The 27,573-nt window shown below is 41.7% G+C and overlaps 1 protein-coding gene and 1 long non-coding RNA gene across 4 annotated transcripts; one reads left to right on the forward strand and one right to left on the reverse strand.

Annotated features, from left to right (window-relative positions):
* Positions 1–3,812: 3,812 nt before the first annotated feature.
* Positions 3,813–23,582, reverse strand: LOC106610678 (zinc finger protein Rlf). Of its 3 annotated transcripts, XM_082955619.1 has the most exons (8): positions 23,308–23,578; positions 10,492–10,646; positions 10,177–10,258; positions 9,828–9,963; positions 9,489–9,691; positions 9,093–9,229; positions 8,761–8,902; positions 3,813–8,612 (listed from the first exon to the last, which is right to left on the reverse strand). In XM_082955619.1, the coding sequence occupies exons 1-8, from the start codon at positions 23,485–23,487 to the stop codon at positions 3,993–3,995; spliced, it is 5,655 nt and encodes a 1,884-aa protein (XP_082811745.1). In that variant the 5' UTR covers positions 23,488–23,578; the 3' UTR covers positions 3,813–3,992. The 3 variants fall into 3 exon arrangements, with proteins under 3 accessions (XP_082811745.1, XP_082811746.1, XP_045579320.1); XM_045723364.2 differs by lacking the exon at positions 3,813–8,612 and having other exon boundaries at positions 8,770–8,902; positions 9,034–9,229; positions 23,308–23,582; XM_082955620.1 differs by lacking the exons at positions 9,489–9,691; positions 9,828–9,963; positions 10,177–10,258; positions 10,492–10,646; positions 23,308–23,578 and having other exon boundaries at positions 9,034–9,166.
* On the forward strand, positions 22,314–26,648 carry LOC123744587 (uncharacterized). The gene is made up of 3 exons (XR_006770919.2): positions 22,314–22,850; positions 24,237–24,773; positions 24,918–26,648. It is a non-coding gene; the product is annotated as an uncharacterized LOC123744587 (long non-coding RNA).
* Positions 26,649–27,573: the final 925 nt, after the last annotated feature.

Raw genomic sequence — 27,573 nt, forward strand, 5'->3', positions numbered from 1 at the left:
GCGGCAGGGAGACTAGTCAGGATTGAGGCAAAGATGAACGGAGCAAAGTACAGAGAGATCCTTGATGAAAACCTGCTCCAGAGCGCTCAGGACCTCAGACTGGGGCAAAGGTTCACCTTCCAACAGGACACCAACCCTAAGCACACAGCCAAGACAATGCAGGAGTGGCTTTGGGACAAGTCTCTGAATGTCCTTGAGTGGCCCAGCCAGAACCCGGACTTGAACCAGATCGAACATCTCTGGAGACACCTGAAAATAGCTGTGCAGCAATGCTCTCCATCCAACCTGATAGATCTTGAGAGGGTCTGCAGAGAAGAATGGGAGAAACTCCCCAAATACAGGTGTACCAAGCTTGTAGCGTCATACCCAAGAAGACTCGATGCTGTAATCACTGCCAAAGGTTCTTCAACATAGTACTGAGTAAAGGGTCTGAATATTTATATAAATGTGATTATTATTTATTTTGAAAAAAAAGTTTTAGAATAGGGCTGTAACGTAACAAAATGTGGAAAAAGTCAAGGGGTCTGAATACTTTCCGAAGGCACTGTATGTAGCCTTTCAAACATTGGACTATGTTAGCTACATTTAGTTTAGTTATATTGCTGGCTGTTGTGAGAGAAACTAATCTATCTAGCTGGTAACAAGGTAAGCTGATTTTTCTCTACCAGTATGGACAAATTTCAATCTCTAATAATAAATCCTACATCAAATTATCTTGTGGAAACATTCATGCTTTTTCTCCATCTGCTGCATGGTGAATGCATCATTCAACTGTTACACGCTACATTGCTGTGACGTTACTAATGTCTGTTATTTGAGCGGGTCATAAAATATGTTAGTATTTGGGCAACTGGTGATATCACTACAATCAATGACAAAATATATTTGTAATTGGTGGTGATTGACATGTCGGTGTTAACTCAAATAACACTTAGACTGTGGCGACAACTATTGGAAGCAGTGCCTTTTAACAAAATCAAATTAACTAATGGACATCCAGTGTGGAGTAGACAAGTCAGAACCAACTACCCAAACTGGAAAACCCCTTGAAATATATAGGTAACCCCTCGTTATGTTGTGTACAGTATATTTAAAAAAACATGGCAATGAAAGCGCTTTCTTCCCTGGACACTATGGACGGTAAGCAATATAATAATGTTTTACAGAGACCGTGTCACTATCTACAATGCTAACAGCAGAGGCTGGCAACGGTTTTTCAGAAGTTGTAGAATGTGAACTATTACCATCTGTGTTTCTGTTCTTCTACCAGGAAGCTGTACGGTGAGATTGGAGAACAAAACCATGTACTGTATTGTCAGTGTCTTTGGGTTGACTGTCTGACTAGTACAACCACCATGTTTCCATCTTCCCCATTTTGCAAATCAGACATTTTCCCAACCCTTAGTGAAACCAGTCTATGACTTTCCGTATAATCAGCTAATAAATGTATCCCTTGCTTTTGAAGAATGTAACTTATCAATATTTTTATACACCGGTCTTACTCCTTATATTAAGCAATTTAGAAGATTCAAATGTATAAATCTGAAATAAACAGTTAGACATTGTTGGAAATTGTGATATCATTTGGCAAGAAAGTATGACTGCACTAACATTATTGCCTTTGCATAAAGCACAACAAACTGATCATTGCTGATGTACAAACTATTTGAATAATTAACAGTTTATATAGTATTTATGCCTCTATAAAACATTTTTTTATATACTTTCAATGTAAAGTGTTAGCAGGCTAAATAAATAGGTAATACTTTTTAAATAAGAATCATCCATTGATATTTGACTGGTATCTTCCTGAACAGAATGGCAATACTGTGTTACTGTAGTGCACACTACAACTAATTCTGAATGTGAAGTTTTATGGACATATAGAAAATGGGAACATGACATTCTGACATCCTGGGGGGGTGGGGCAAACAAGAGCTAAAGTAAAATGGCTATATTTTTACCATCTATGTCACTTTCATAAGAAATACAGAATAGTTTCCTGAAGAGTTTACAGGCTAATCAATGTAAGGAATAATAAGGAAAATATACACAATGCAATTTCATATTTTTGAAAGGGCCTATTCAAACATGTATTATTCTTAGAAAGCATTACGTCTGCCTACTGTATTGAAGAAATGGTGTCTTGATACTCAGAGGGGACAAAAATGGCAAATAAGATGATTCTGTCCCATGAAAGCTATATTCAGACAAATTCATAGCATTAGAATGTGCAAATGAGCTACATTGTTCTTCTGAATATTTTAAAGAAGTTAATTATGTAGTGAGAAGATACATACAGTGGCAAGAAAAAGTATGTGAACCCTTTGGAAATACTTGGATTTCTGCATAAATTGGTCATAAAATTTGATCTGATCTTCTGATCAGTAGACAAGCAGTAGACAAACAGTCTGCTTAAACTTATAACACACAATTATACGTGTTCATGTCTTTATTGAACACACCGTGTAAACATTCACAGTGCAGGGTGGGAAAAGTATGGGAACCCTTGGATTTAATAACTGGTTGACCCTCCTTTGGCAGCAATAACCTCAACCAAACGTTTTCTGTAGTTGCGGATCAGACCTACAAAACAGTCAGTAGGAATTTTGGACCATCCCATTCTTGAGATGTCTGGTGTGAACTGCTCTCTTGAGGTCATGCCACAGAATCTCAAATCGGGTTGAGGTCAGGACTCTGACTGGGTCACTCCAGAAGGCGTATTTTCTTCTGTTTAAGCCATTCTGTTGTTGATTTACTTCTGTGTTTTGGGTCGTTGTCCTGTTGCATCACTCAACTTCTGTTGAGCTTCAATTGGCAGACAGATAGTCTTACATTCTCCTGCAAAATGTCTTGATGAATTTGGGAATTAATTTTTCCATCGATGATAACAAGCTGTCCAGGCCCTGAGGCAGCAAAGAAGCCCCAAACCATACTTTACAGTTGGGTTGAGGTTTTGATGTTGGTGTTCTGTGCTTTTTTTTCTCCACACAGTGTTGTGTGTTCCTTCCAAACAACTCGACTGTAGTTTCATCTGTCCACAGAATATTTTGCCAGTAGAGCTGTGGAACATCCAGGTGCACTTTTGCAAACTTCAGATGTGCAGCAATGTTTTTTTTGGACAGCACCATTCTTGTTTCGTGTTTTACATATCTTAGACTCATCAACAGAGATGTTAGCATGTTCCAGAGATTTCTGTAAGTCTTTAGCTGACACTCTAGGATTCGTCTTAACCTCATTGACCATTCTGCGCTGTGCTCTTGCAGTAATCTTTGCAGGACGGCCACTCCTAGGGAGTGCTGAACTTTTTCCATTTATAGACAATTTGTCTTACCATGGACTGATGAACATCAAGGCTTTTAGAGATACTTTGGTAACCCTTTCAAGCTTTATGCAAGTCAACAATTCCTAATCTTAGGTCATCTGAGATCTCTTTTGTTCAAGGCATGGTTCACATCAGGCAATGCTTCTTGTGAATAGCAAACTCAAATTTTGTGAGTGTTTTTCATAGGGCAAGGCAGCTCTAACCAAAATCTCCAATCTCATCTCATTGATTGGACTCCAGGTTAGCTGACTCCTGACTCCAATTAGCTTTTGGAGAAGTCATTAGCCTAGGCGTTCACATACTTTTTCCAACCTACGCTGTGAATGTTTAAATTAAGTATTCAATATAGACAAGAAAAATACAATAATGTGTGTTATTAGTTTAAGCAAGTTTAAATCCAGGTAATTCCAAAGGGTTCACATACTTTTTCTTGCCACTGTATCCACATTGAAATGTTCATCATCTGACAGAAATGTAATACAAAGACTGAAGAGTTTTTTTTGTTTAATCAGGGGGGCATTTTGCACAGGTTGAAACATGTAGGTAAATTAAGGAACTTGAGCTGATCAATTTGGCAACTTAAAAGATACTGATAATATCAGAGTAGTAACAACATTAGAAAAAAAAACACTGAGAGTCTTTATATTGGACACAAAAGTGCTCAGTTCTACAAACCTTCGAGAAGTAGCTTATCATTAGTTTTTGTGGGGAAGAGGTCAAGCAAGGAAGTGAAAAACGTTGGTCTCTCAAGAACCACTACAGGCCTTAGGTGCTGCAGCTGCTTAATGGCTAGGTCACCACAACTTGTAAGAGCCTTTTCTAAGATGACTTGTAAGTTTTGGACTGATGTGCATTCCCCTGTCCTGGGAAGAGGCTTAAGTGGGGAAGAATGAGCCCAACTGCTACAGGTAGTAGTGAGTCCCACCTGGCTGTTCTCCTTTACAGAACAGCTACGTCTGTAGGAATCCCGCCGCCGAGCTGACACCACAGGTGGATCAGGCCTGGGGTTGTTGCAGTGTGAAGCCCGGGGCCTCTCAGCATCCTTATCCTTGGAGTTCTCCTGTATGAACTTCAGGAAAGATGACTCGAATCCCATAGGTTTGTAAGTAGCCAGGTCAAATGTGCGAGGGGGGGGGCTTTGAGGCTGGGGGTCCTTTGAAATGGGAGGGTGCTCAGGTAGCTCGTGCTTACGTTTAAGTGGCTGGCGGGCTTGAGGGGAGGGCAAGGGCACAGAAATGTTTGTTGGTTTGCCACCATCTTTGCCTGAACTGTCCAAGAAGCTCTCATCAACACTGAATCTGAGGGAGGATGGCGGAGAGAGATCAAGAGCGGGTGGGTTTGAGGATCTTCGCCTTGGCCTCGCCTCTTGGCTGTGGCTGTTCTGAGTAGCAGGGTCCTCTGTGTGCCTACTAGGTTCTCCATAAAGCAAGTCATCTGCACCGACCAAAACATTCCTCTCAGCAGGTGGCTCCTCTTTGAACCCCAGTGGGTCATGGTCATCAAGTGTTTCTGCTTTGATGGAGTGCAGACTCATAGGCACAGATGGACCACCAGGGTTCTCTGGCTCTGCTTGATACTCCATCTTCAGAACTCCGTTAGGTGCCCTCGTCATATCAGGCCACACAGATAATACAGTATTCCTCTGTATCAGCTCCTCCAGTTGCTCTGCACTAAACACAAGCTTATCCTCATTCAATTTAAAAGCCCGATTGGTTAATTTGTGGCAATTCAAATAGTGACGCCGCATACTACGTATAAATTTGACTACAGAATCACAACCCTGCACCATGCATGGGTACGCTTCACGTTGACAGCGATCTTGGCACATCTGCAAGGCCTCCTCATGGGAACGGAAGGCCATATTTTCAAACTTGTGTTTTGATTTGGACTCTACAATACTTTGGTCAACATTCAAAATTTCACCATCTTCATCATGCTCTTCACTAGTTTCTTCAGCCTTAACATCTTCGGGAGACTTTGGGCAGTGTCTCAGAGATTGCCTGAGAGACAGTTTGGTTGCATCTTTTTGTGGCGTTGAGGATGTGAAGATAAACTTTTTTTGGCAACCAGTGACTGAAGTGTCATTGTGAGTATTCTGGAGACGCAATACAAGTGAATCATAGTAATTGAGGTGGCTAGAGAGTACATGTTTTTTCAGACTACTGCTTTGGGTGAACACTTGTGTACAGCCCTCATACTTGCAGTACAGGGTCGCCTGGTAAGGATAACTCTTTCTGTGATGCTTTAGGCTACGGTTCACCTGGTAAGGATGCTCACTCTCCAAGTGACGCACCAAGCTACTGTTCAGGAGGTAAGAGGCATTACAGTTGGCGTAGCTGCACCTAAACTTCTGTAAAGCTGGGTCTTCTGAAAGCATGGAAGGATGACCAATCACCTGTGAATGATGCTTCTTCTTGTGGCGATAAAGACTGTAGGTGTGACAAAAAAGCATCCCACAGTCCTTGTGCTTGCACATATAAATGCTGCCCCTGCCTCTTTGCGTATCTCCATCCTCACTTTCCTCCTCCTCTTCAAAGTGACCCTGCACAGAAGATGGAGCCCATTTCTTACTCTTGTCTCCAGACTTAGCAAATTGTACAATGTTTTGTCGCCTCCACATTATTTTCTTTTTTTGGTACTTCTGCTGCCAGGTGAGGGTCTGAGCTTTTTGTATAAGGGAGACTGTGGGCTTGGTGGGTTCTGGGGGTTTACCCTCAACCCACTTTTTAGACCAGCTCATTTTCTCCACAACTGCCTCGCTAAGTCTATGAGTCTGAAGATAATGAACCCTCAAGTCTGTCTTCTCTCTATGGCATTTGAAGCAGAGGTGGCACTTAAATGTCAGTGACTTGAGGATTTTCATGCCTTTCACCTTCTCCTCTGAGAAATGATGCTTGTTCATGTAGTGGCGCCTCAGGGTAGTGCTAATCACACATCTAAAATTGCAGCCATTAAGCTCACATAAGTATGGCTTAGTAGAGGCTTGCAAAACATAGGGGCTGATCTGGTCTGACTCTAATTGTTGCTCTGAGGGTAGACTGTGGGCTACTGACGGTTCAGCGTTTGATGTCAATTTCCTCCTCTCACCAACAGCGGGTGGAGCTCTCTTTTGCAATAACACAACTGGGGACCTGGTGCCAACACTCTGATGGCAGGATATATTTGATGTGGTGGACCCTGACATTGGGTGGGAGGGCTCACTATATCCATTTGTAGAGTTGGAGGGAGTCAGACTAAGCTGGCTAAGCCCAATCAAAATCTCTCTCAAATGGTCATTATCATTGGCAAGGCATGATGGAGATGTTGTGGTGTTCTTAATAAGGGAAGGGCAAGCATTTCCCTGGCTTGATCCCTTCATTAGCAGACAAACTGCATGTTCATGTTTGTTCTGGTCATCATGGTCCTGCTCTGTTTTGACCTTTAGACCTTTTGATTTTAAGCCCTTTTCTTTGTCAAGATTGAGTTCCTTATTATCTGCCTTGAAATGCTCTGGATGAATACACCTCAGGTGCTTGTGAACATCTCTGACTTTGGAGAAGGTCAATCCACACCTCTCAAAACCACAAGTGAACTTTTTTCCATCAAAGCACACAGCAACTGATGTCATTGTGCCTTTGGGCTCCTTGCAGCTCGACACATGTGACGAGGACGCACTGCATGTATAGGAAGTAGCATTGTTTCCCCCACTGACTACCTCCTCCAGTACAGTCTTTGTTTCACAATACTTTTTGGAGCTGGCTATGTCCTCAGTTATGGAATCAAGATGTTTTATTTTGGCCTTCCTCTGTGCCTCAAAGTCTTCCTCAGAGAAGGTAATGCCGTGTGTGGCTAAATGCCTGCTGAATTCCTTTTTGGAAAAGTAGAACTTTTTGCATTCAAGGCTAGTGCAGCTGTATGCAGCATCACGAAAGTGCTGTGCTTCATGGTGGTATACCTGCCCCAAGTCAGAGAAAGAAAGACTACATCCTTGGAGCTCACACTGGTAGCTAAGTTGATAGCCATGGCTATGCTTATGTGTGACAAGCTTATTGGAGGTGCTGAAACGAGCACCACAACCTGTGACCATACAAATGTAAGGCAGGTCACCGTAGTGCAAACATTGATGTCTTCGGTGGTGATAGGCAGACATGAAGTGGCGCCGGCAGTAAGCGCACTTTTCCCTACGGTCTTTCATTTCAAAATAATGTTTCACGTTCTGGTCCCCAACGTGGTGTTCTGATTTTAAGTGCACACCCAAGTACTTGGAATTCTTAAAAGTCTTTGTACAGTGAGTGGCAGGGCATGTGTATATGTCATGATTCTGCAATTCAAAATGAAAGTTAATGTAATCAAATGTGACATTATCTTCATGTCCAGGCTTCCTGGGTGCAGATGAAGCTTGTTCTAAAATGTGCTCCAAAACATCAGGATCATGTGTGGACTGGTAGTACAGCATTAAGGATGGATCAAGAGCAATCTCAACAGTCTCCAAGTCATCCTCCATTTCTTTATCCCAATCAATCCTCTTTTTGTCCTTTTTCTTTTGCCGAGTGCTTCTGGATGGCATTCGAAGGTGTAGTTTAGTATGTGGGATAAAATCTTTTCTGCTCTTAAACTTCTTCAGGCAGACAGGGCAGGTGAAAACACCGTTTTTTTCATGCCTCTTAGAGTGAAGAAGGATTCGCGTTTCAGTAACACTTTTCTTACAAATCTTGCAGAAGAACTTGCATTTCTTCTGAAGTGAGCCCGGCTCAGCATCTGGCTTCAAAGGTGGTTTACTGTCCCTCTCATTTTCCTCATCTTTATTATGACCATCAATGCCAACAATTGTCCCATTTAAGTATTCTCTTGGCATATCAACAAATCCCCTCTCCACCTCCTCCTTTACATCCTGCCCAAGACTAACCTGCTGCCCCCCCTCTTCCTCCTCTTCCTCAGGCTCAAGCCCTAGCAGCCTGATGCACTGATGCTTGAGTGTTTTCCAGTCCCAGAATTCAGGGTCGAAAGGCCAGTGGGCTTTAAGTGCCAGGAGCAGTTCACACCGCAGGGAGTTGGGGATGATGGCATTTTCCTGGTCATACTTCTGATCGGTCTGCAGAGAGAGCTCTTCAAGGGAGCTGAAGGCCACATGAGAGAGGCCTAAAAGAAACTCTGTCAGCTGGCAAGCCCGCAACACCTCAAGATCATCTGGTAGGAGGCAGGCTACAGTCTTGCACACCGAAATCCTTGTCTCTGTGTCCTCTTGGTTTGGGAGCTGTAGTGCTTTAACACATAACTCCACAGACGAAGCCAGACCTAGCACCTCTGCCTGTAGAAGAAATGAGGGAAATCAGTGGCCTACAAATGTATATTTATTTTCAAAATGAATATTTCACTAAAATAACAATTCAAAACTGCTTAACCATTTATTACAATGACATTCAAAATCAGAGGGAGAAAAAGCTGTATTTTTCTACCTCTGTCCGAATGACGTGCACAAGGAAGAGCAGATGGTAAACGGTCTTAGCAATGGCACCTAGCTGCAGGCAACGCTCCAGCAGTGATTCCAAAGATGGGTCAATCCTTCTCTGAAGCTTACTCCACAACAGTGTGAGCTCCCTAAAAATGAAGCCGCATAGAGAAATATACATTAGAAAGACCCCAAAACTACACACCAGCCCAGAACTAAGATTGGGCTAAGATTATTCAGGCTCACTCTGCAAATAAGATAATTCATGTGCATAACATACATTCACTTCAATTTATCCATATGCTTCCCAGGATTTGACATTGACCACTAAAAACACACCAGGAGCAGTACAGGCTTTGCTGCTGCAGCTGTTGAGTTAGGAAGGTGGTGCACAGGATGAAGGCTGTGTTTTCCTCCCCCTCTGTCTCCAAACTGCATGTAATATCCAGCACATCCTTACAGTCCAGCCTGGATATCTGTGGGATAAATAATGAAGGCCGAATCATGCATAGAACTACAGTTTTGTGGACCATATCGCTTACATCTCAAGGGCGAATGAGTTCATACTCTACTTGTGAAGATTGTCCAACACACAGCTGTCAGATTCACTATGCCATCACATTTTATTTCATAACAGCTTTCTCTGAACGCTATTTAAATAGCGGTATAAATAACATAACTGAGCTGAGCTAAAAGACAAAATGATGCTGTTCTCACAACAACACACCGACAGACCTCCATGATGGCCTCCTCACCGGGCAGCAGGTGGCAGAGGAGAGAGACGTAGGTCTGCCGGAAGGTGGTTTGGTTGGAGACGAGGTGGCATTCGGCACATGACTTAGCCAGCACAACAGCCTTCGCCACCTCCCCCATTTTCTCCAAGTGTTTGACCCGCATCTCCATGAAGCCCTCCCCCTCCAAGGCGATGTACGCCTCAACTGAAGGAGAATGACAGAGCAGCAGTAGCTGGATGACTAACACCAATACTTCAAAATCACAAGATTAGCCTTATTAGTCACTGCTGCTTCTTTGTACATCGCTACCATGTCAATGCAGTAAGGTGGTGACACTGACCTTCCTCTATGTTTGTGGGGCGACCGGTGAGAAGGGCGCTTAGGACAGGGTTACTCCACGCTCCCCCCTCTCCTGTGATCTGGAGCAAGGCTTGCAGGTCTGCGCTCCCATACTCCAACAAGGCATCATGTGCCACCTGCAAAACCCGTGAGAACACACACAAAGAAAGGGGTTGGGCCACAAATGACCCTTAAGGTAAGAGACGGCATGGTAAAGTAGGTAAAGTAGGACAGCCCTCATATCAAGAATTGGATATAAAATCACTTCAACTTCTCTCAATTCCCCTGCTAATGTGCTCTCATGCTTTCTCAACACATTTCCTTTTTATCAAACAGATCCCATCCTTTACCTGAACAGAACGGTAAAATTGAACCCAGGCCTCATAAGGGATTTCATTTTCAGGCACAGATAGCAACAGTTCAAAACAGCTCCTGGAAGCAAAACAACAAAAGACACAATGAGGGACAAGTGACAACTTGTGAAACTTCATGACACAACGTTATCTATTTCTAACATGCCGCACAAAAAGAAGACATGTCTAAAAAAAAAAGGCTATGTATTGCAGCACGCAGCAGAAAGTGTGGTACTGCTCAGGTTTCCCCAAAAATGTATGTTGGTACAACCATAACAGTTTCAAACACATTATTACTCTGAGTTGACTCACAATGCTAGTCTCTTTAACACGAGGGCCACATTATCAGAGTCTGCGGTGAGGTGTGGCCTTGCAGCAGCAAAGCAGTTGATGGACAGGCAGTAGACCTCCAGAAGGGGAAGACCATGCTCCACAGAATTCCTGCTCCCAGCATAGTGCATCAGTGCCTGCAAAGACAGTCATGGAGGAAAGAGGTAAAAAAAAAAACTAAAAAAAAAACACCTCCAATGACAAACAGGCAGCTGGGTTAGTCATACAATTTTTTTTAAATAAACATAACGACTTAGCCAACAGCTACAGCTAGCTTAACACCCAATTACCTTCCAATTAAATGTTCAGCAGCCATACTGAACCCAGTTTAGAGTTATCTTTTTTGTTACAATGGTCTCACAGTCTTGCAAAAATAGAGGAAACAGCATAGCAAACTCTGATACTACAATTTCTGTAGAAAACAAAAAACAGTCCTAATTTCCGAATTATGTCAGAGAGGAAGAGGCGAAGCAAGAGGATTACCCAAAATCGCGACAATACAGCGATAAGCAGACAACATTTTTTGTATGGGACGTCTACGAGTGTCAAATTTGGTCAACAAAAGATGTAATTGCTATTTTGCTATGTGAGGCTTATTTTGTAATGTTTAGGTTGTTAGAAATGTACTGATATACAGTGCATTCGAAAAAGCATTCAGACCCCTTCACTTTTTCCAAATTTTGTTACGTTACAGCCTTATTCTAAAATTGATTCAATTGTTTTTTTCCCCCTCATCAATCTACACAATACCCCATAATGACAAAGCGAAAACAGGTTTTGAATTTTTTTGCAACTTTATTAAAAATAAAAACAGAAATACCTTATTTACATAAGTATTCAGACCCTTTGCTATGAGACTCGAAATTGAGCTCAGGTGCATCCTGTTTCCATTGATCCTTGAGATGTTTCTACAACTTGATTGGAGTCCACATGTGGTAAATTCAATTGATTGGACATGATTTGGAAAGGCACACACCTGTCTATATAAGGTCCCACAGTTGCTTGGAGTTTGCCAAAAGGCTCCTAAAGGACTCTCAGACCTTGAGAAACAAGATTCTCTGGTCTTATGAAACCAAAATTGAACTCTTTGGCCTCAATGCCAAGCATCACGTTTGGAGGAAACCAGACACCGCTCATCACCTGGCCAATCAATCACTACGATGAAGCATGGTGGTGGCAGCATCATGCTGTGGGTATGTTTTTCAGCGGCAGGGACTGGGAGACTAGTCAGGATCGAGGGAAAGATGAACGGAGCAAAGAGATCCTTGATGAAAACCTACTCAAGAGCACCTTCCAACAGGACAACGACCCTAAGCACACAGCCAAGACAATGCAGGAGTGGCTCCGGGACAAGTCCTTGAGTGGCCCAGTCAGAGCCCGGACTTGAACCCGATTTAACATCTCTGGAGAGACTGAGAAAAGCTCTGCAGCGACGCTGACAGAGCTTGAGAGGATCTGCAGAAAAGAATGGGAGAAACTCCCCAAATACAGGTGTGCCAAGCTTGTAGCGTCATACCCAAGAAGACCCGAGACTGTAATCGCTGCCAATGGTGCATCAAGAAAGTACTAAGTAAAGGGTCTGAAAACTAATGTGATATCAGTTTTTTATTTTTATAAATATGCTAAAAATTCTAAAAACCTCTTTTTGCTTTGTCATTATGGGTTATTGTTTGTAGATTTATAAGGAGAGAAAAAAACAATTTAATCCGTTTTAGAATAAGGCTGGAATGTAACAAAATGTGGACAAAGTCAAGGGGTCTGAATACTTTCCCGAATGCACTGTACGTGGCATTCTGGAAACTTTGAGAAAAAAACATTTTTATATCAGAGTTGTCTTGTTCACACGCGTATCTGCCCTCTCATTGGCTAGAATGTTCCCAGCTGATCTCGCCTCCTCCCGCCTGCCTTCCGCCTTTGCAGACATTTATTTCCATTGTTAGAGCAGTCTGTCGACTATCTTGTCAATATTTTTTACATTTTTTTCCACCGTTATTTATCAGGTAGGCCAGTTGAGAACAAGTTCTCATTTACAACCGCGACCTGGCCAAGATAAAGCAAAGCAGTGCGACACAAACAACACAGAGTTACACATGGGATAAACAAACGTACAGTCAATAACACAATAGAAAAATCTATATACGGTGTGTATAAATGTAGATCTATATAATAGATCATCTATATACAGTGTGTGCAAATGTAAATCTATATAATAGATCATCTTTGATTATGTATACTTGCGTATGGCATTTGACACAAATGTACACATCAACTTTGCTTTATTATGTTTGTTAAAAAGAATGTGGTTGAACCACATCAACTAGCTAGAAGGCATGCTTTTGTAGAGTGTGATAGGGTCAAATTAGCTTGTTACAGCAACTCGATTTTGAAACAAGACCTGCTGTAGCTAGCGAGTTGTAATAAATAACGTTTAGCTAAAAACTTCACTAGCTGTGGCCAAGGTAGCTGCTTTTAGCAATGCTAGCATTTACACACTTGCGTTGCTAGGAATTAGGCCTAGCTTGCAAAAAAACAATTGTCCACCGGAAGCCATACTTAGATATTTACTCTGCCGATTGACCGTAGGGTTGGTCGTTATGCAGGGAGGAAATTGAGAAAAAGACAATAGAATTTATAATTAAATAAACTTTCCAAACGTGGGTGTGTTGTAGACCTAGTTCCTCTCAGCTTACCTTTTTTTGTGACATTCCTGCACAAAAAAAGCTAGAAATTGTGGGAGACCTCTATTTTAACATGAGGTAAGCAGAGAGGAACTGATCTACATTTGGAAATGATGTTTAATTATATTGTTTTTTTTCCTTCTCAAATTCCCCCCTGCATAAGGACCAAGTCTACAGACAATCGACAGAGTAAGTTAAAAATGTACGTTTTTTTTTGGAAGTTAATTCCCAGCAACGCTAGTGTGTAAATACTAGCGTTGCTAAAAGCAGCTATGCCTAGGGTGTAGTGATGTGCGGGTTGACTCATAACGCAAATATTGTGTGGATGAAGGGCGGGTGGGTGGCGGGTAGAATAAAGAGAAAACAATACCTTCAAAAAAGAAGCTATGTGGCATTAGTGTGCAAGCCTAAGCTTTAGGGTTTAACTGTACGCGTGCCAAATTGCCTACACGGCAATCGGCAAATGCTTTTGGGATCGGGCAGAAAAAGTTTGTCGATCCATAGTCAAAAAGCTGCGAAATGGAGAGATGAAAATAAAGAGAAGGATATAAAAGTAATGTTTGGGAAAGATTTGGTGAAGTGGTAAAAGAGGATAGTACCGGTGTCGGCTATGTTGTGTGTGATGATTGAGAGGTGCTATACAAATTTGACAGTCACAAGACGGGGACTTCAAATAAGCCTATGGCACGTCAAAGGAACTATTCAGATGGGTTTAATGGAAACTGAACAGTGACTGTAGGTCAATAACCTCTCACATAGCCTTAATATTAACTACTGCAGAATTGAGCATTTCTTGCAGTAAAATGATACACCAAATGTAAGTTCAATTTTGACTTGGGAACAGGAGTGGAGTTATATGATGCATGCGCAGTCAGATACCATCTGTAGAGGTGCTATCTTTATTAGCATCATAAAAGCTGATAGTATTTCAACCACATAAAATATGCATCCAAGCTGAACTGAAATCTTATCATAAACGTTGGGTCGTTTTCACGGCTGTAGTGGAAGAATGAGAGAAGGTAATACTCGCGACTGGTGACTTGCAGGCGCCGAGGCCCAGCGTGATGACTCAATCACGATTTATGACATTGTTTGGATGGCTGACCATCTGTGGGCTAGCACAGGGGTCAAACACACCTTATCTGTGTCTTTCTCCGGGGAGGCACGTTCCCACAGAATCCTGTGAGTGCAAACACCGTTGGAGGAGTGAAATCCTGGCCTCCACATTCTCCCAACCTCAACCAAATTGAGATGGTTTGGGATGAGTCAGACCGCAGAGTGAAGGAAAAGCAGCCAACAAGTGCTCAGCATATGTGGGAACTCCTTCAAGACTGTTGGAAAAGCATTCCAGGTGAAGCTGGTTGAGAGTGTGCAATGCTGTCATCAAGGCAAAGGGTGGCTATTTGAAGAATCTCAAATATATTTTGATTTGTTTCACTTTTTGGTTACTACATGATTCCATGTGTTATTTCATAGTTTTGATGTCTTCACTATTATTCTACAATGTAGAAAATAGTAAAAATAAAGAAAAACTCTTGAGTAGGTGTTCTAAAACTTTTGACCGGTATTGTATGTGCATATTATTGTGTGAGCAGATGATGGAGTGAGTGTTAGTATGCGTGTTGGAGTATTAGAGTTCCACTCCAGCCATTACCACGAGCCCGTCCTCCCCAGTTAAGGTACCACCAACCTCCTGTGGTGCATAGTGTGTAGGGTCCTGTGCATGTATAGAGACATTGCAAAAATAAGAATAAAACACAGAGGCCAACTCAGTCTGTGTAGGCATTTCGTTAGCTATTTAGCAGTCTTATGGCTTGGGGATAGAAGCCGTTAAGGAGCCTGTTGGGGTCAGACTTGATGCACCGGTAGCGCTTGCTATGCGGAACCAGAAAGAACAGTCTATGGCTTGGGTGGTTAGAGTCTAACAATTTTCCGGGCCTTCCTTTCACACCGCATGATAGGTCCTGGATGGCAGGGAGCTCGGCACCAGTGATGTATTGGGCTATGCGCACCACCCTCCGTAGCGCCATGAGATTTAGGGCGGTGCTATTACCATACTGAGCAGTGATGCAGCCAGTCAATATGCTCTCAATGGTACAGCTGTAAAACGGAGGATTTGAGGACCTATGCCAAACCTTTTCAACCTCCTGAGGGGGAAAAGGTGCTGTCGTGCCTTCTTTACGACTGTGGAGCATTTTAAGTTCTTAGTGATTTGGACACCGAGGAATTTGAAGCTCTCGACCCGCTCCACTGCAGCCCCATTGATGTGGATGGGGGTGTTATCACTCCCCCTTTCCTGTAGTTTACAACCAGCTCCTTGGTCTTACTGACGTTGAGGGAGAGGTTGTTGTTCAGGCCCCACACTCTCAAGTCACTGACCTCCCTGTAGGCTGTCTCATCGTGATCAAGCCTACCACCGGCGTGTCGTCAGCAAACTTGATGATGGCGTTTGAGTCGTGCGTGGCCACGGAGTCGTGGGTAAACAGGGAGTCACAGGAGCAGACTAAGCACACACCCCTGTGGGGCCCCGTGTTGAAGGTCAGCGTGTTGGAGGTCAGAGAGTTGGAGGTGATGTTGCCTACCATCGCCACCTGGGGTTGGCCCGTCAGGAAGTCTAGGATCCAGTTGCAGAGGGAGGTGTTCAGTCCCAGGGTCATAAGCTTGGTGATGAGCTTGGAGGGACAATGGTGTTGAACGCTGAGCTGTAGTCAAAGAACAGCATTCTCACATAGGTATTCCTCTTGTCTAGGTTGGTGAGGGCAGTGTGGAGTGCAATTGAGATTGCGTTATCTATATCTATCTGTGACGACGGAGTTCCTGTGCTCCATAACCAGCCTCTCAAAGAGCGGTAGTCATTGTGGCATGAAGTCAGAGTTCTTGGGAACAGGAATGAATGTGGTTATCTTAAAACATGTGGGGATTACAGACTGGGACAAGGAGAGGATGAAAATTACAGTGAATAAATCTGCCAGCATTATTTTGGTGGATTTTGTGGTTTCAAGCCAGTGAGTTGAACATTCTTCATCAAGAACATTGGCAACATTTCATTATTGACAATGAAAGAGGTGGGAATGTTGTTCCCTTGTCATATGGGGGTGCCACAGGGTTCAATTCTTGGGCCGACTCTCTTCTCTGTATACATCAATGATGTCGCTCTTGCTGCTGGTGAGTCTCTGATCCACCTCTACGCAGACGACACCATTCTGTATACTTCTGGCCCTTCTTTGGACACTGTGTTACCAACCCTCCAGACGAGCTTCAATGCCATACAACTCTCCTTCCGTGGCCTCCAACTGCTCTTAAATACAAGTAAAACTAAATGCATGCTCTTCAACCGATCGCTGCCTGCACCTGCCCTCCCGTCCAGCATCACTACTCTGGATGGTTCTGACTTAGAATATGTGGACAAATACAAATACCTAGGTGTCTGGTTAGACTGTAAACTCTCCTTCCAGACTCACATCAAACATCTCCAATCCAAAGTTAAATCTAGAATTGGCTTCCTATTTCGCAATAAAGCATCCTTCACTCATGCTGTTTTGCTTTATCTTGGCCAGGTCGCAATTGTAAATGAGAACTTGTTCTCAACTTGCCTACCTGGTTAAATAAAGGTGAAATAAAACAAAAAAATGAAATATACAGTGGCAAGAAAAAGTATGTGAACCCTTTGGAATTACCTGGACTTCTGCATAAATTGGTCATAAAACTTGATCTGATCTTCATCTAAGTCACAACAATAGACAAACACAGTCTGCTTAAACTAATAGCACACAAACAATTATACGTTTTCATGTCTTTATTGAACACACTGTAAACATTCACAGTGCAGGGTGGGAAAAGTATGTGAACCCTTGTTTTAATAACTGGTTGACCCTCCTTTGGCAGCAATAACCTCAACCAAACGTTTTCTGTAGTTGCGGATCAGACCTGCACAACAGTCAGGAGGAATTCTGGACCATTCCTCTTTCCAAAACTGTTTCAGTTCAGCAATATTCTTGGGATGTCTGGTGTGAATCGCTCTCTTGTGATCATCGGGTTGAGGACAGGACTCTGACTGGGCCACTCCAGAAGGCATATTTTCTTCTGTTGAAGCCATTCTGTTGTTGATTTACTTCTGTGTTTTGGGTCATTGTCCTGTTGCATCACCCAACTTCTGTTGAGCTTCAATTGGCGGACAGATAGCCTTACATTCTCCTGAAAAGTGTCTTGATAAACTTGGGAATTCATTTTTCCATTGATGATAGCAAGCTGTCCAGGCCCTGAGACAGCTCCAAAGCATGATGCTCCCTCCACCATACTTTACAGTTGGGAGGAGGTTTTGATGTTGGTGTGTTGTGCCTTTTTTTTCTCCACACATAGTGTTGTGTGTTCCTTCCAAACATCTCAACTGTAGTTTCATCTGTCCACAGAATATTTTGCCAGTAGCGCTGTGGAACATGCAGATGCTGTTTTGCAAACTTTGGACAGCAGTGGCTTCTTCCGTGGTGTCTTCCCATGAGCACCATTCTTGTTTCGTGTTTTACGTATAGTAGACTCGTCAACAGAGATGTTAGCATGTTCCAGAGATTTCTGTAAGTCTTTAGCTGACACTCTAGGATTCTTCTTAACCTAAGGAGGGTAGCAACAGTGCTGAACTTTCTCCATTTACAGACAATTTGTCTTACCGTGGACTGATGAATATCAAGGCTTTTAGAGATACTTTTGTAACCCTTTCCAGCTTTATTCAAGTCAACAATTCTTAATCTTGGGTCTTCTGAGATCTCTTTTGTTAGAGGCATGGTTCACATCAGGCAATGTTTCTTGTGAATAGCAAACTCAAATTTTGTGAGTGTTTTTATAGGGCAGGGCAGCTCTAACCAACATCTCCAATCTCGTCTCAATGACTGTACTCCAGATTAGCTGACTCCAATTAGCTTTTGGAGAAGTCATTAGCCTAGGGGTTCACATACTTTCCCCAACCTACACTGTGAATGTTTAAATTATGTATTCAATATAGACAAGAAAAATACATTCATTTGTATGTTATTAGTTTAAGCAGACTGGGTTTGTCTGTTGTGACTTAGATGAAGATCAGATTTAATTGTATGACCAATTTATGCAGAAATCCAGATAATTCCAAAGGGTTCAAATACTTTTTCTTGCCACTAATTGCTACATTTACAATCAATATATCATTCAAAATAGTTTTCCAGATTGTATTTTCGCAATTATTTTTCGCGACGTGAATATTGGGTCGCTACTGAGACAACCTGGTTCAGTTTGGGTCCCAATGAAAAACCAGTTGAGAACTACTGGTCTACGGCACCCTTGCATGCGGTGTCGGAATAGGATCAAATCCGACCTCCTGCCTGCCCCTTTGACACAACCTCTATCTTTCTCCACTGTCATCTCCGCTCTCTATCTGTTCAATAAAGTCTGAAAAGATCTTTAAAATATACTTTAAAAAAAAAAGATAAATGCACTAGCTAGGAAAGCTATTTATTTCCTAGCTACCCGTCCATATCGCTCCGGCCAACTGACGTTTCTTCTCCACAATGAGTCTGGATTTGCCTCCCTCCCCAACGTTTTCTAGAATGCGAACACATTCTGACCGTTCTGATTGGTCATAGAAACTGATGGGTTGGGCCAGAGCCGGCCTACAAGATATCATTATCAATTTTGATACTCTGATTGGTTAAAGACTAGTCAATTGCTGATTCATTTGTTTTGTACAACGCCCCTTATTTTGAAGTCACACAAACAACATCTAGGGTAGTGTTGTCACAATACCAAATTGTTGACTTTCATACCGATACGAGGTTTAGTATCACAATACTCGATACCACAGCAAAAAAAAAGGCATATTAGCCAAAGTCACAGAATATTAGCCAAAGTCACAGCACTTGATCCAGACAGATCTTTTATTATTATACAACCATACAATCAATTTGACTGATTTTTTTTAACCACTAACTACATATCATAATGGTAATCCTTTAATCGAATGGTAAATCTCTCATCTACTGATAAACTGGGTAAATCAAGACGTTGTCTAGGCCTATTCACTATAGGTAAATGCAGTGTGTGCATGGATTGAGTTTGAGCTTGTTTAGGCTGATTTCATAGGGCAACAGATTTTTTTTTTTTTTAAAGCGATCTGTTTCCCTTCCATTTTGGGACTTATTTTATTGTACTGATCAACACTATTGCATAGAAGAAGCAAACTCCTCTTTTATAAAAGTGTGCGGTCTCTTTAAGACTAATGATATCATTCACACACACATTCAGTACAGGATGTAGCAAATATGATCTTGACTGGGAGAGATGTGAAGTGGGGGAGACGAAGTCAATTAATAAAGCTTTTGGTGACAATCAGCTTTGAAATCACCAATACTTTGCGTTACGTTTTACATAAACAATGTAATAGGGTAGTGAATTGATGTTAGCTGTAAACTAGCAAGGAAAGTTAACACACAAAGCAGGAAGCTACTGGTATCTTCTTGCATTGTACAACGTGTTCTAGTCTGTATAGGATATTGTTTTGCGAACAGTAATTAACAGTTTCAACATTTCTACATGCCGCGTTGCATTATTCAAGTGTGTTAACCTGTTTAGGATAGGGGGCAGTATTTTCGCTGCCGGATAAAAAACATACCCGATTTAATCTGGTTATTACTCCTGCCCAGAAACAAGAATATGCATGTAATTGTTTGATTTGGATAGAAAACACCCTAAAGTTTCTAAAACTGTTTGAATGGTGTCTGTGAGTATAACAGAACTCATATGGCAGAACTCATATGATGACTCTGCAGTCCTTGGCTGAAAAACAGTAGCGCATTTGGATAGTGGTCGATCTGAGAACAATGAAACGGGCGTGCGTGTGAAGAGTCCATTTTACATTTTCAGTCTTTGAACGAAAACGACGTCTCCCGGTCGGAATATTATCGCTATTTTACGAGAAAAATCGCATAAAAATTGATTTTAAACAGCGTTTGACATGCTTCGAAGTACGGTAATGGAATATTTTGAATTTTTTTGTCACGATACGCGCCGGCGCGTCACCCTTCGGATAGTGTCTTGAATGCAAGAACAAAACGCCGCTATTTGGATATAACTATGGATTATTTGGAACAAAAACAACATTGGTGTGGAAGTAGAAGTCCTGGGAGTGCATTCTGACGAAGAACAGCAAAGGTAATCCAATTTTTCTTATAGTAAATCTGAGTTTGGCGAGTGCCAAACTTGGTGGGTGTCAAAATAGCTAGCCTGTGATGGCCGGGCTATCTACTCAGAATATTGCAAAATGTGCTTTCACCGAAAAGCTATTTTAAAATCGGACACCGCGATTGCATAAAGGAGTTCTGTATCTATAATTCTTAAAATAATTGTTATGTTTTTTGTGAATGTTTATCGTGAGTAATTTAGTAAATTCACCGGAAGTGTTCGGTGGATATGCTAGATCTGAACGTCACATGCTAATGTAAAAAGCTGTTTTTTGATATAAATATTAACTTGATTGAACAAAACATGCATGTATTGTATAACATAATGTCCTAGGAGTGTCATCTGATGAAGATCATCAAAGGTTAGTGCTGCATTTAGCTGTGGTTTTGGTTTTTGTGACATTATATGCTAGCTTGAAAAATGGGTGTGTGATTATTTCTGGCTGGGTACTCTCCTGACATAATCTAATGTTTTGCTTTCGTTGTAAAGCCTTTTTGAAATCGAACAATGTGGTTAGATAAAGGAGAGTCTTGTCTTTAAAATGGTGTAAAATAGTCATATGTTTGAAAAATTGAAGTTTGGGGATTTTTGAGGAATTTGTAATTCGCGCCACACCCTATCATTGGATATTGGAGCGGTGTTCCGCTAGCGGAACATCTAGATGTAAGAGGTTTTAACTGCTGTGCAGCATAAGTGGTGATGCAGCCCAGACTCTCAGTGATTGCAGTGGTTTCTCAGGATAGGCTAGAGCTAGCAATGAGTAAGTGGAGCAGGCACGGTGCTCTTGTGCTATAAGGGGACATCGGCGTCGCTGAGAGAGACTTGATCCTCTCTCAATCAGTAGACGACGTGAGACATTTGAAAGAAGTACCAAAAGTAATACATATGAATCGAAAAAGTACCTACGTTTCAGTATACCATGCAATACTATTGTAGGGTGGCATTTTCAGACAATGTATGTAGCGATCGATAGAGCAGCAGAATTACATTCAGGGTGAGTCGTCAGACAAAGCTAATTGATAAGTAATGAAGAACTCTTGCCCTGAAGGCCGGTCATAATTATGCTAAACCCTGCCTATTTCTACCATTTATCTTCCTAAAATCTGATTTTAAACCTAACCACACCAATAACCTTAAACTAAGACCAACAATCCAATTGTTCTTTTCATGAATTTTTACAATAGACAATTTTGACTGACTGCTGTAGTAACTAGTGACAACCCTGCAGGCCTACCTATTCACATGCATGCCAGCAAGTGCCTGATTTCCAGCTGGCCCTGATAAACAAAACGTGATGCCATCCAGCCCAGTTCAGCTTTTACTGTAAACATTTAAAATGTTCCAAAGAGCAACAAAATTTAAGATAAACTAGCTACTAGTTTGTATGTACTGGATTTAGCAACTAAAATATTTTTGCAAGCCTTATTGTCATCCTGGAGCACTGACTGTCTCCCTCTCTGACTAGCCCTTGATCATGACTCAGTTCCAATGCATTACACATAGGCTGACCACACCGTTCGCGCACGCATTGCAAAATTATTTTAGAAATCTATGTTATTCAATAATTGCACCCACACTGCTCACGTGCACCAAGGAGCGTCTGTGTTGCCAAGGGCTAAAATAGAAGTCATTCCTATTTCTGACTCAGATCTCGCTGCAAGTCCTGCCTCTTCCATCTCCTCATTGGTTTATAGAAGCAGGTACCCACGTGCCATCTCCTCATGTGGGTGATTGAAAGACGAACTGTTGCCGTGGTGATACTATGAAAGTGTAGATGTCAATCACCATATAAGTTAAACTATGAAAAAGCCTGGATGGAGGAGAGATGACTAGAAACGATTCGGTTGACTGTTTTTATGTGTGGATTAATTGTCGGAGTAGAGGACCTTTCTGGTAAAATAACAACCTAATGTTTATATAGCAGGACAAATTAACTAGCAACAGCAAGCTAGCTAAATAGGACACATTAGCTCGCTAAATTACCATACATGTTTAATGCTTTTCGACCTGTCGCCAAATTAATGTCATTGGTTCAGAGTTTGTTTAGATATTTTAACCTGCGTGTCGTGATCGCGTTTGGTGTAGGGGGACAAAATACATTTGCTCACGCAAGCAGCCGGTTTGGGTTCCGTGTTAGTCATTGTTCAGAGCGCAACGCTCTGCCTGAACATTAACACGCATCGCTTACCGTATGGGTTTGGAAACATTAAGGACCTTATCTTTCTTTCATATTGGCGCGTATTTTTTGTAAACAAAAGGTTAAATTGATACAGACCTTTATCGGGTTAGGGTTCTCAAATGGCCATATTTCAATGTAACAGCGCTTGTTTGTTTCCGGAAACAAATTTAAGATAGTTAATTAGCACAGGTAGTCCACTGTATGTAAACGGAAGACAGAAACAACAAACGTGTTGTCACTGAAAAATACTGTAGGCTGCAACTTTGTCAAAACAGTGTACAGTAAGTGTCTTTTGCCTTTGAAATAATTTTAATGTGATATGAAAGTAGAAGGATTTATTTTACAGAACTGTAGTGGAATTAATAACCGTTTCACGTTTAGATAGAGCATTTATTTGGTTGTTTTGGCTTCCAGAACATAAAGTGTAAGATTAGGCTCCTTTAGTCCAACACTGGGCTACTGTACCTCAAGCGTGTAGAACAACCATGTCAACATTGCTAACGTTAACTAGCTGGCTGGAGTTAGAACCACTGACGATAGCATGTTGTATTTTGCACAACATTGGAGGGCATGTAATACAGCTGTTATACTTTGCGTTGATTGCTTATAGTCGTGCATTAATGTAGATTGTTCGCTTATCCTGGTAAATTGTCTAGCTAGTTAGCAGCTAAAGGCCATATTGGCGCATACAGCCAACATCGTTCCTTTTCCTTTCAGTTTTGCGTGCACGCTAGCTACCTGGCAGAAGTTGTCGCAATATTCGGTGGAAGATATTTCCGACATGTCTTGTTGCCAGAGCGTTGCTTCCAGGGCTCTTAAGGTAGTCAGCAAGCATTCCATGGCGACGAAAGTGTCCTCGGCAGAATTAGACAGCCGATTACTCCAGTCGGGTGCTGGTTCAACATCACTATCCGCCATCCTCACTCCCCGCCACCGCGCGTATGCAGCCTGTCATGTGATCGGCGTGCACTCACCACTGCTCCAGGTAGTGAAATTTGGTTGTGCCAAAGATTATGGTAACTATACCTTTCATCTGTTGTTCCACCATATTTTTTTTGCATAAGAATTTAATTTATTGTAAACGACTATATATTCTAGACATGTTCAATCACATACTGCTGAAAAAAATATCCCCAAATAGTCCACTCCCAGAGACGCTGCAATTCTACACAATTAGAGTATATTAGTGTCAAAGCCTGCTGTACTACAGGTAGATAACATAAATCTATATTTCAACCTTTATTTAACTAGGCAAGTCAGTTAAGTATAAATTCCTATTTTCAATGACGGCCAAACTCGGACGACGCTGGGCCAATTGTGCGCCGCCTTCTTTGCTGCCATTCTTGACACCAGGCCATCCTCCAAAAGTCTTCGCCTCACTGTGCGTGCAGATGCACTCACACCTGCCTGCTGCCATTCCTGACCAAGCTCTGTACTGGTGGTGCCCCGATCCTGCAGCTGAATCAACTTTAGGAGACAGTCCTGGCACTTGCTGGACTTTCTTGGGCGCCCTGAAGCCTTCTTCAGAAACAATTGAACCGCTGTCCTTGAAGTTCTTGATGATCTGATAAATGGTTGATTTAGGTGCAATCTTACTGGCAGCAATATCCTTGAGTGTGAAGGCCTTTTTGTGCAAAGCAATGATGACGGCACGTGTTTCCTTGCAGGTAACCATGATTGACAGAGGAAGATCAATGATTCCAAGCACCACCCTCCTTTTGAAGCTTCCAGTCTGTTATTCGAACTCAATCAGCATGACAGAGTGATCTCCAGCCTTGTCCTCGTCAACACTCACACCTGTGTTATCGAGAGAATCACTGACATGATGTCAGCTGGTCCTTTTGTGGCAGGGCTGAAATGCAGTGTGTAAATGTTTTTGGGTGATTCAGTTCATTTGCATGGCAAAGAGGGACTTTGCAATTAATTGCAATTCATCTGATCACTCTTCATAACATTCTGGAGTATATGCAAATTGCCATCATTACAAAGTCTGAGGCAGCAGACTTTGAAAATTAATATTTGTGTCATTCTCAAGTTTTGGCCACGACTGTACATTGCACTTTCTTGCAGCTATTCAAATTAACTGAAAACATTTCAGCGACTGCAAACTAAAAGCCGTAATTGAATGGGCATTTGTTTTGTTTGCAGATTATATTTTGTTGATCTGAAAGAGCACTTTAAAACCAACGTGCACAAGAAAAATGGTAAGATCCCCACTATTTTTGTTTGAAGCAGTCCATTGTTCCTGTGACAAGCCTTCCTCCCCAGCACCCGAGTATTACGACTTAGGTTTTTATTTTGATGACTGAGCATCTGCATTTCTTCCGTCTCTCCCACACTCTGTTCAGGATTAAGCTGTTGAAGGAGGAACCTTGCACTCAGGCAGAAGCAGAAAGAGCGGCAGGTATGGGTTCTTACATACCCCACTAAACTGTAGAGGTGGAAGAGAAGATGGACTGAATGTGGACTGCCTTTCTTTGACCATTACTTTCACCCAGGTTCCAGAACACCTTCCTTTTTGTGGCTCTGAGCTATGGACATTGCTTTGCATTACATATGTATAGATGTTTTTATACATTCACATGTAAATATGTCACATGTGGAGCAAACAATTAAAAGGAAATGTGGTGATTGGCTGGATGCCAGTTTCTATTTTAGCCAGGTTTATAATTTTGTCATGCTTGCAGCAGGCTGGTAACTCTGTGCAATATTGTTAGAATCGGATTTCAATGCCTGTGCAACCCAACAACATTGAATACAGTGCTGAATTTACAATTAAATATATAGGATAGATAGAGCTACTCATTACTTGAGATTGTAACTTGAGCTGAAATGCAATTGTAAAGCACAGTTTGTGCTCCTACAATTCACTGTTAATCTTAAATGCAATTAAAGTACCAGTCAGCTAGACTTGTAGCTAGAGAACTGTTAGACCTAAAATGTTCATCTGAACTTAATGAATCTGTTGAGTGAAACCGAGGAAATTAGACGACCCCCATCAACAGGAGTCATGGGTTTTTCTTTGAAATATGAAATATTTCATGAAATATTTTTGTTAAAGCTGCAATATGTAACTTTTTGGGCGATCTGACCAAATTCGCATAGAAATGTGAGTTATAGATCTGTTATTCTCATTGAAAGGAAGTCTTAAGAAGTATGTGCACTATTTCTATGTTTCCCGTTAAGTTTAGTTTTTGCGTCTTTTACTTTCGGTTTTGTACACCGGCTGACAATATTTTGGGTTGTTAGAAAGATATTTCCCAGCGTTTTATGTGGTGATTGTGGTGATGGTACAATTCTCTACACAAGCGATTGCTTGTTTTGTCACAAACTGAAATTAGCAAACCTATTATCGTTTTAGCAACTAGGAAAAGGCGGAGTTCTAATTGTTATAAGGTCGAAGTAAGCATACACCGATTAAAACACCTAGTTTTCTGAGCAATCTTTCTAGTTATTAGGACATGTAAACACCTTAATCAGCATTCCAGTGGTGTATTTCATCTGCCCATGTGCTATCACCAGCCAAACAAGCCTCCCTCTTTAGCGTGAGTTCGGAAATAAATTAATGCACGCGTCTTACAAGAATAGTAGTTTTTGCATACAAATGATACAGTTGAAGTCGGAAGTTTACATACACCTTAGCCAAATACATTTAAACTCAGTTTTTCACAATTCCTGATATTTAATCCTTGTACAAATTCCCTGTCTTAGGTCAGTTAGGAATGTGAAATGTCAGAATAATAGTAGAGAGAATGATTTATTTCAGCTTTTATTTCTTTCATCACATTCCCAGTGGGTCAGAAGTTTACATACACTCAATTAGTATTTGGTAGCATTGCCTTTAAATTGTTTAACTTGGGTCAAACGTTTCGGGTAGCCTTCCACAAGCTTCCCGCAATAAATTGGGCGAATTTCGCAGTCCTTTGGGGAGTGGAATGGATCTGGAAAATGAGAAAGCAATGTTGATACGCTTGCAGTGACAGGGAAGGTGCGGACTTCTCGCTACATAATACATATTTATACAGAGTACATTTTAAATGTAATTTGTGTCTATATTTCCCATAAATATTTGGTGCCAATTGTCTTGTAGAGTGCATGTCTCCGTTTGTCTAACAAGACATGTTGAATTTACATGACGTATATCTGAAAGACACAATTCTGTTATTTTTCTTTTAACATTTTTAGCTGTATTTAAAACAAGTGGACATATTTTATTATACATTTTTTTTGGTAAGATTTTAGAAATTGAATAGTTGAAACAAATACCACATTGTTTTCTACCCCCACAGCGATTTTTACCCCGTCGTTTTATTAGGGGGTTGGATGTCGACCACAGCTGGTAGCACGCGCTCAACCCAGCATTATTTGTTTGGCTCACAAATTCTTGTTCCTCCCTCCCCAACCTGGTCTCAGAACATTTAGTATTATTCTGTATGTAAATACAAAACACTCCATTTAGTATGATATCAAATCAAATTTATTTATATAGCCCTTCTTACATCAGCTGATATCTCAAAGTGCTGTACAGAAACCCAGCCTAAAACCCCAAACAGCAAGCAATGCAGGTGTAGAAGCACGGTGGCTAGGAAAAACTCCCTAGAAAGGCCAAAACCTAGGAAGAAACCTAGAGAGGAACCAGGCTATGAGGGGTGGCCAGTCCTCTTCTGGCTGTGCCGGGTGGAGATTATAACAGCACATGGCCTAGATGTTCAAATGTTCATAAATGACCAGCATTGTCAAATAATAATAATCATAGTAGTTGTCGAGGGTGCAACAAGTCAGTAACACAAGAGTAAGTGTCAGTTGGCTTTTTCATAGCCGATCTTTGAGAGTATCTCTACCGCTCCTGCTGTCTCTAGAGAGTTAAAAACAGCAGGTCTGGGACAGGTAGCACGTCCGGTGAATAGGTCAGGGTTACAGCAGCTCTGGGACAACAGGTCTGGGACAGGTAGCACGTCCGGTGAACAGGTCAGGGTTCCATAGCTGCAGGCAGAACAGTTGGAA

Source organism: Salmo salar, chromosome 09 (assembly GCF_965601325.2).
Source record: "Salmo salar chromosome 09, fSalSal1, whole genome shotgun sequence".
In the NCBI taxonomy this organism is placed as follows: Eukaryota; Metazoa; Chordata; class Actinopteri; order Salmoniformes; family Salmonidae; genus Salmo; species Salmo salar.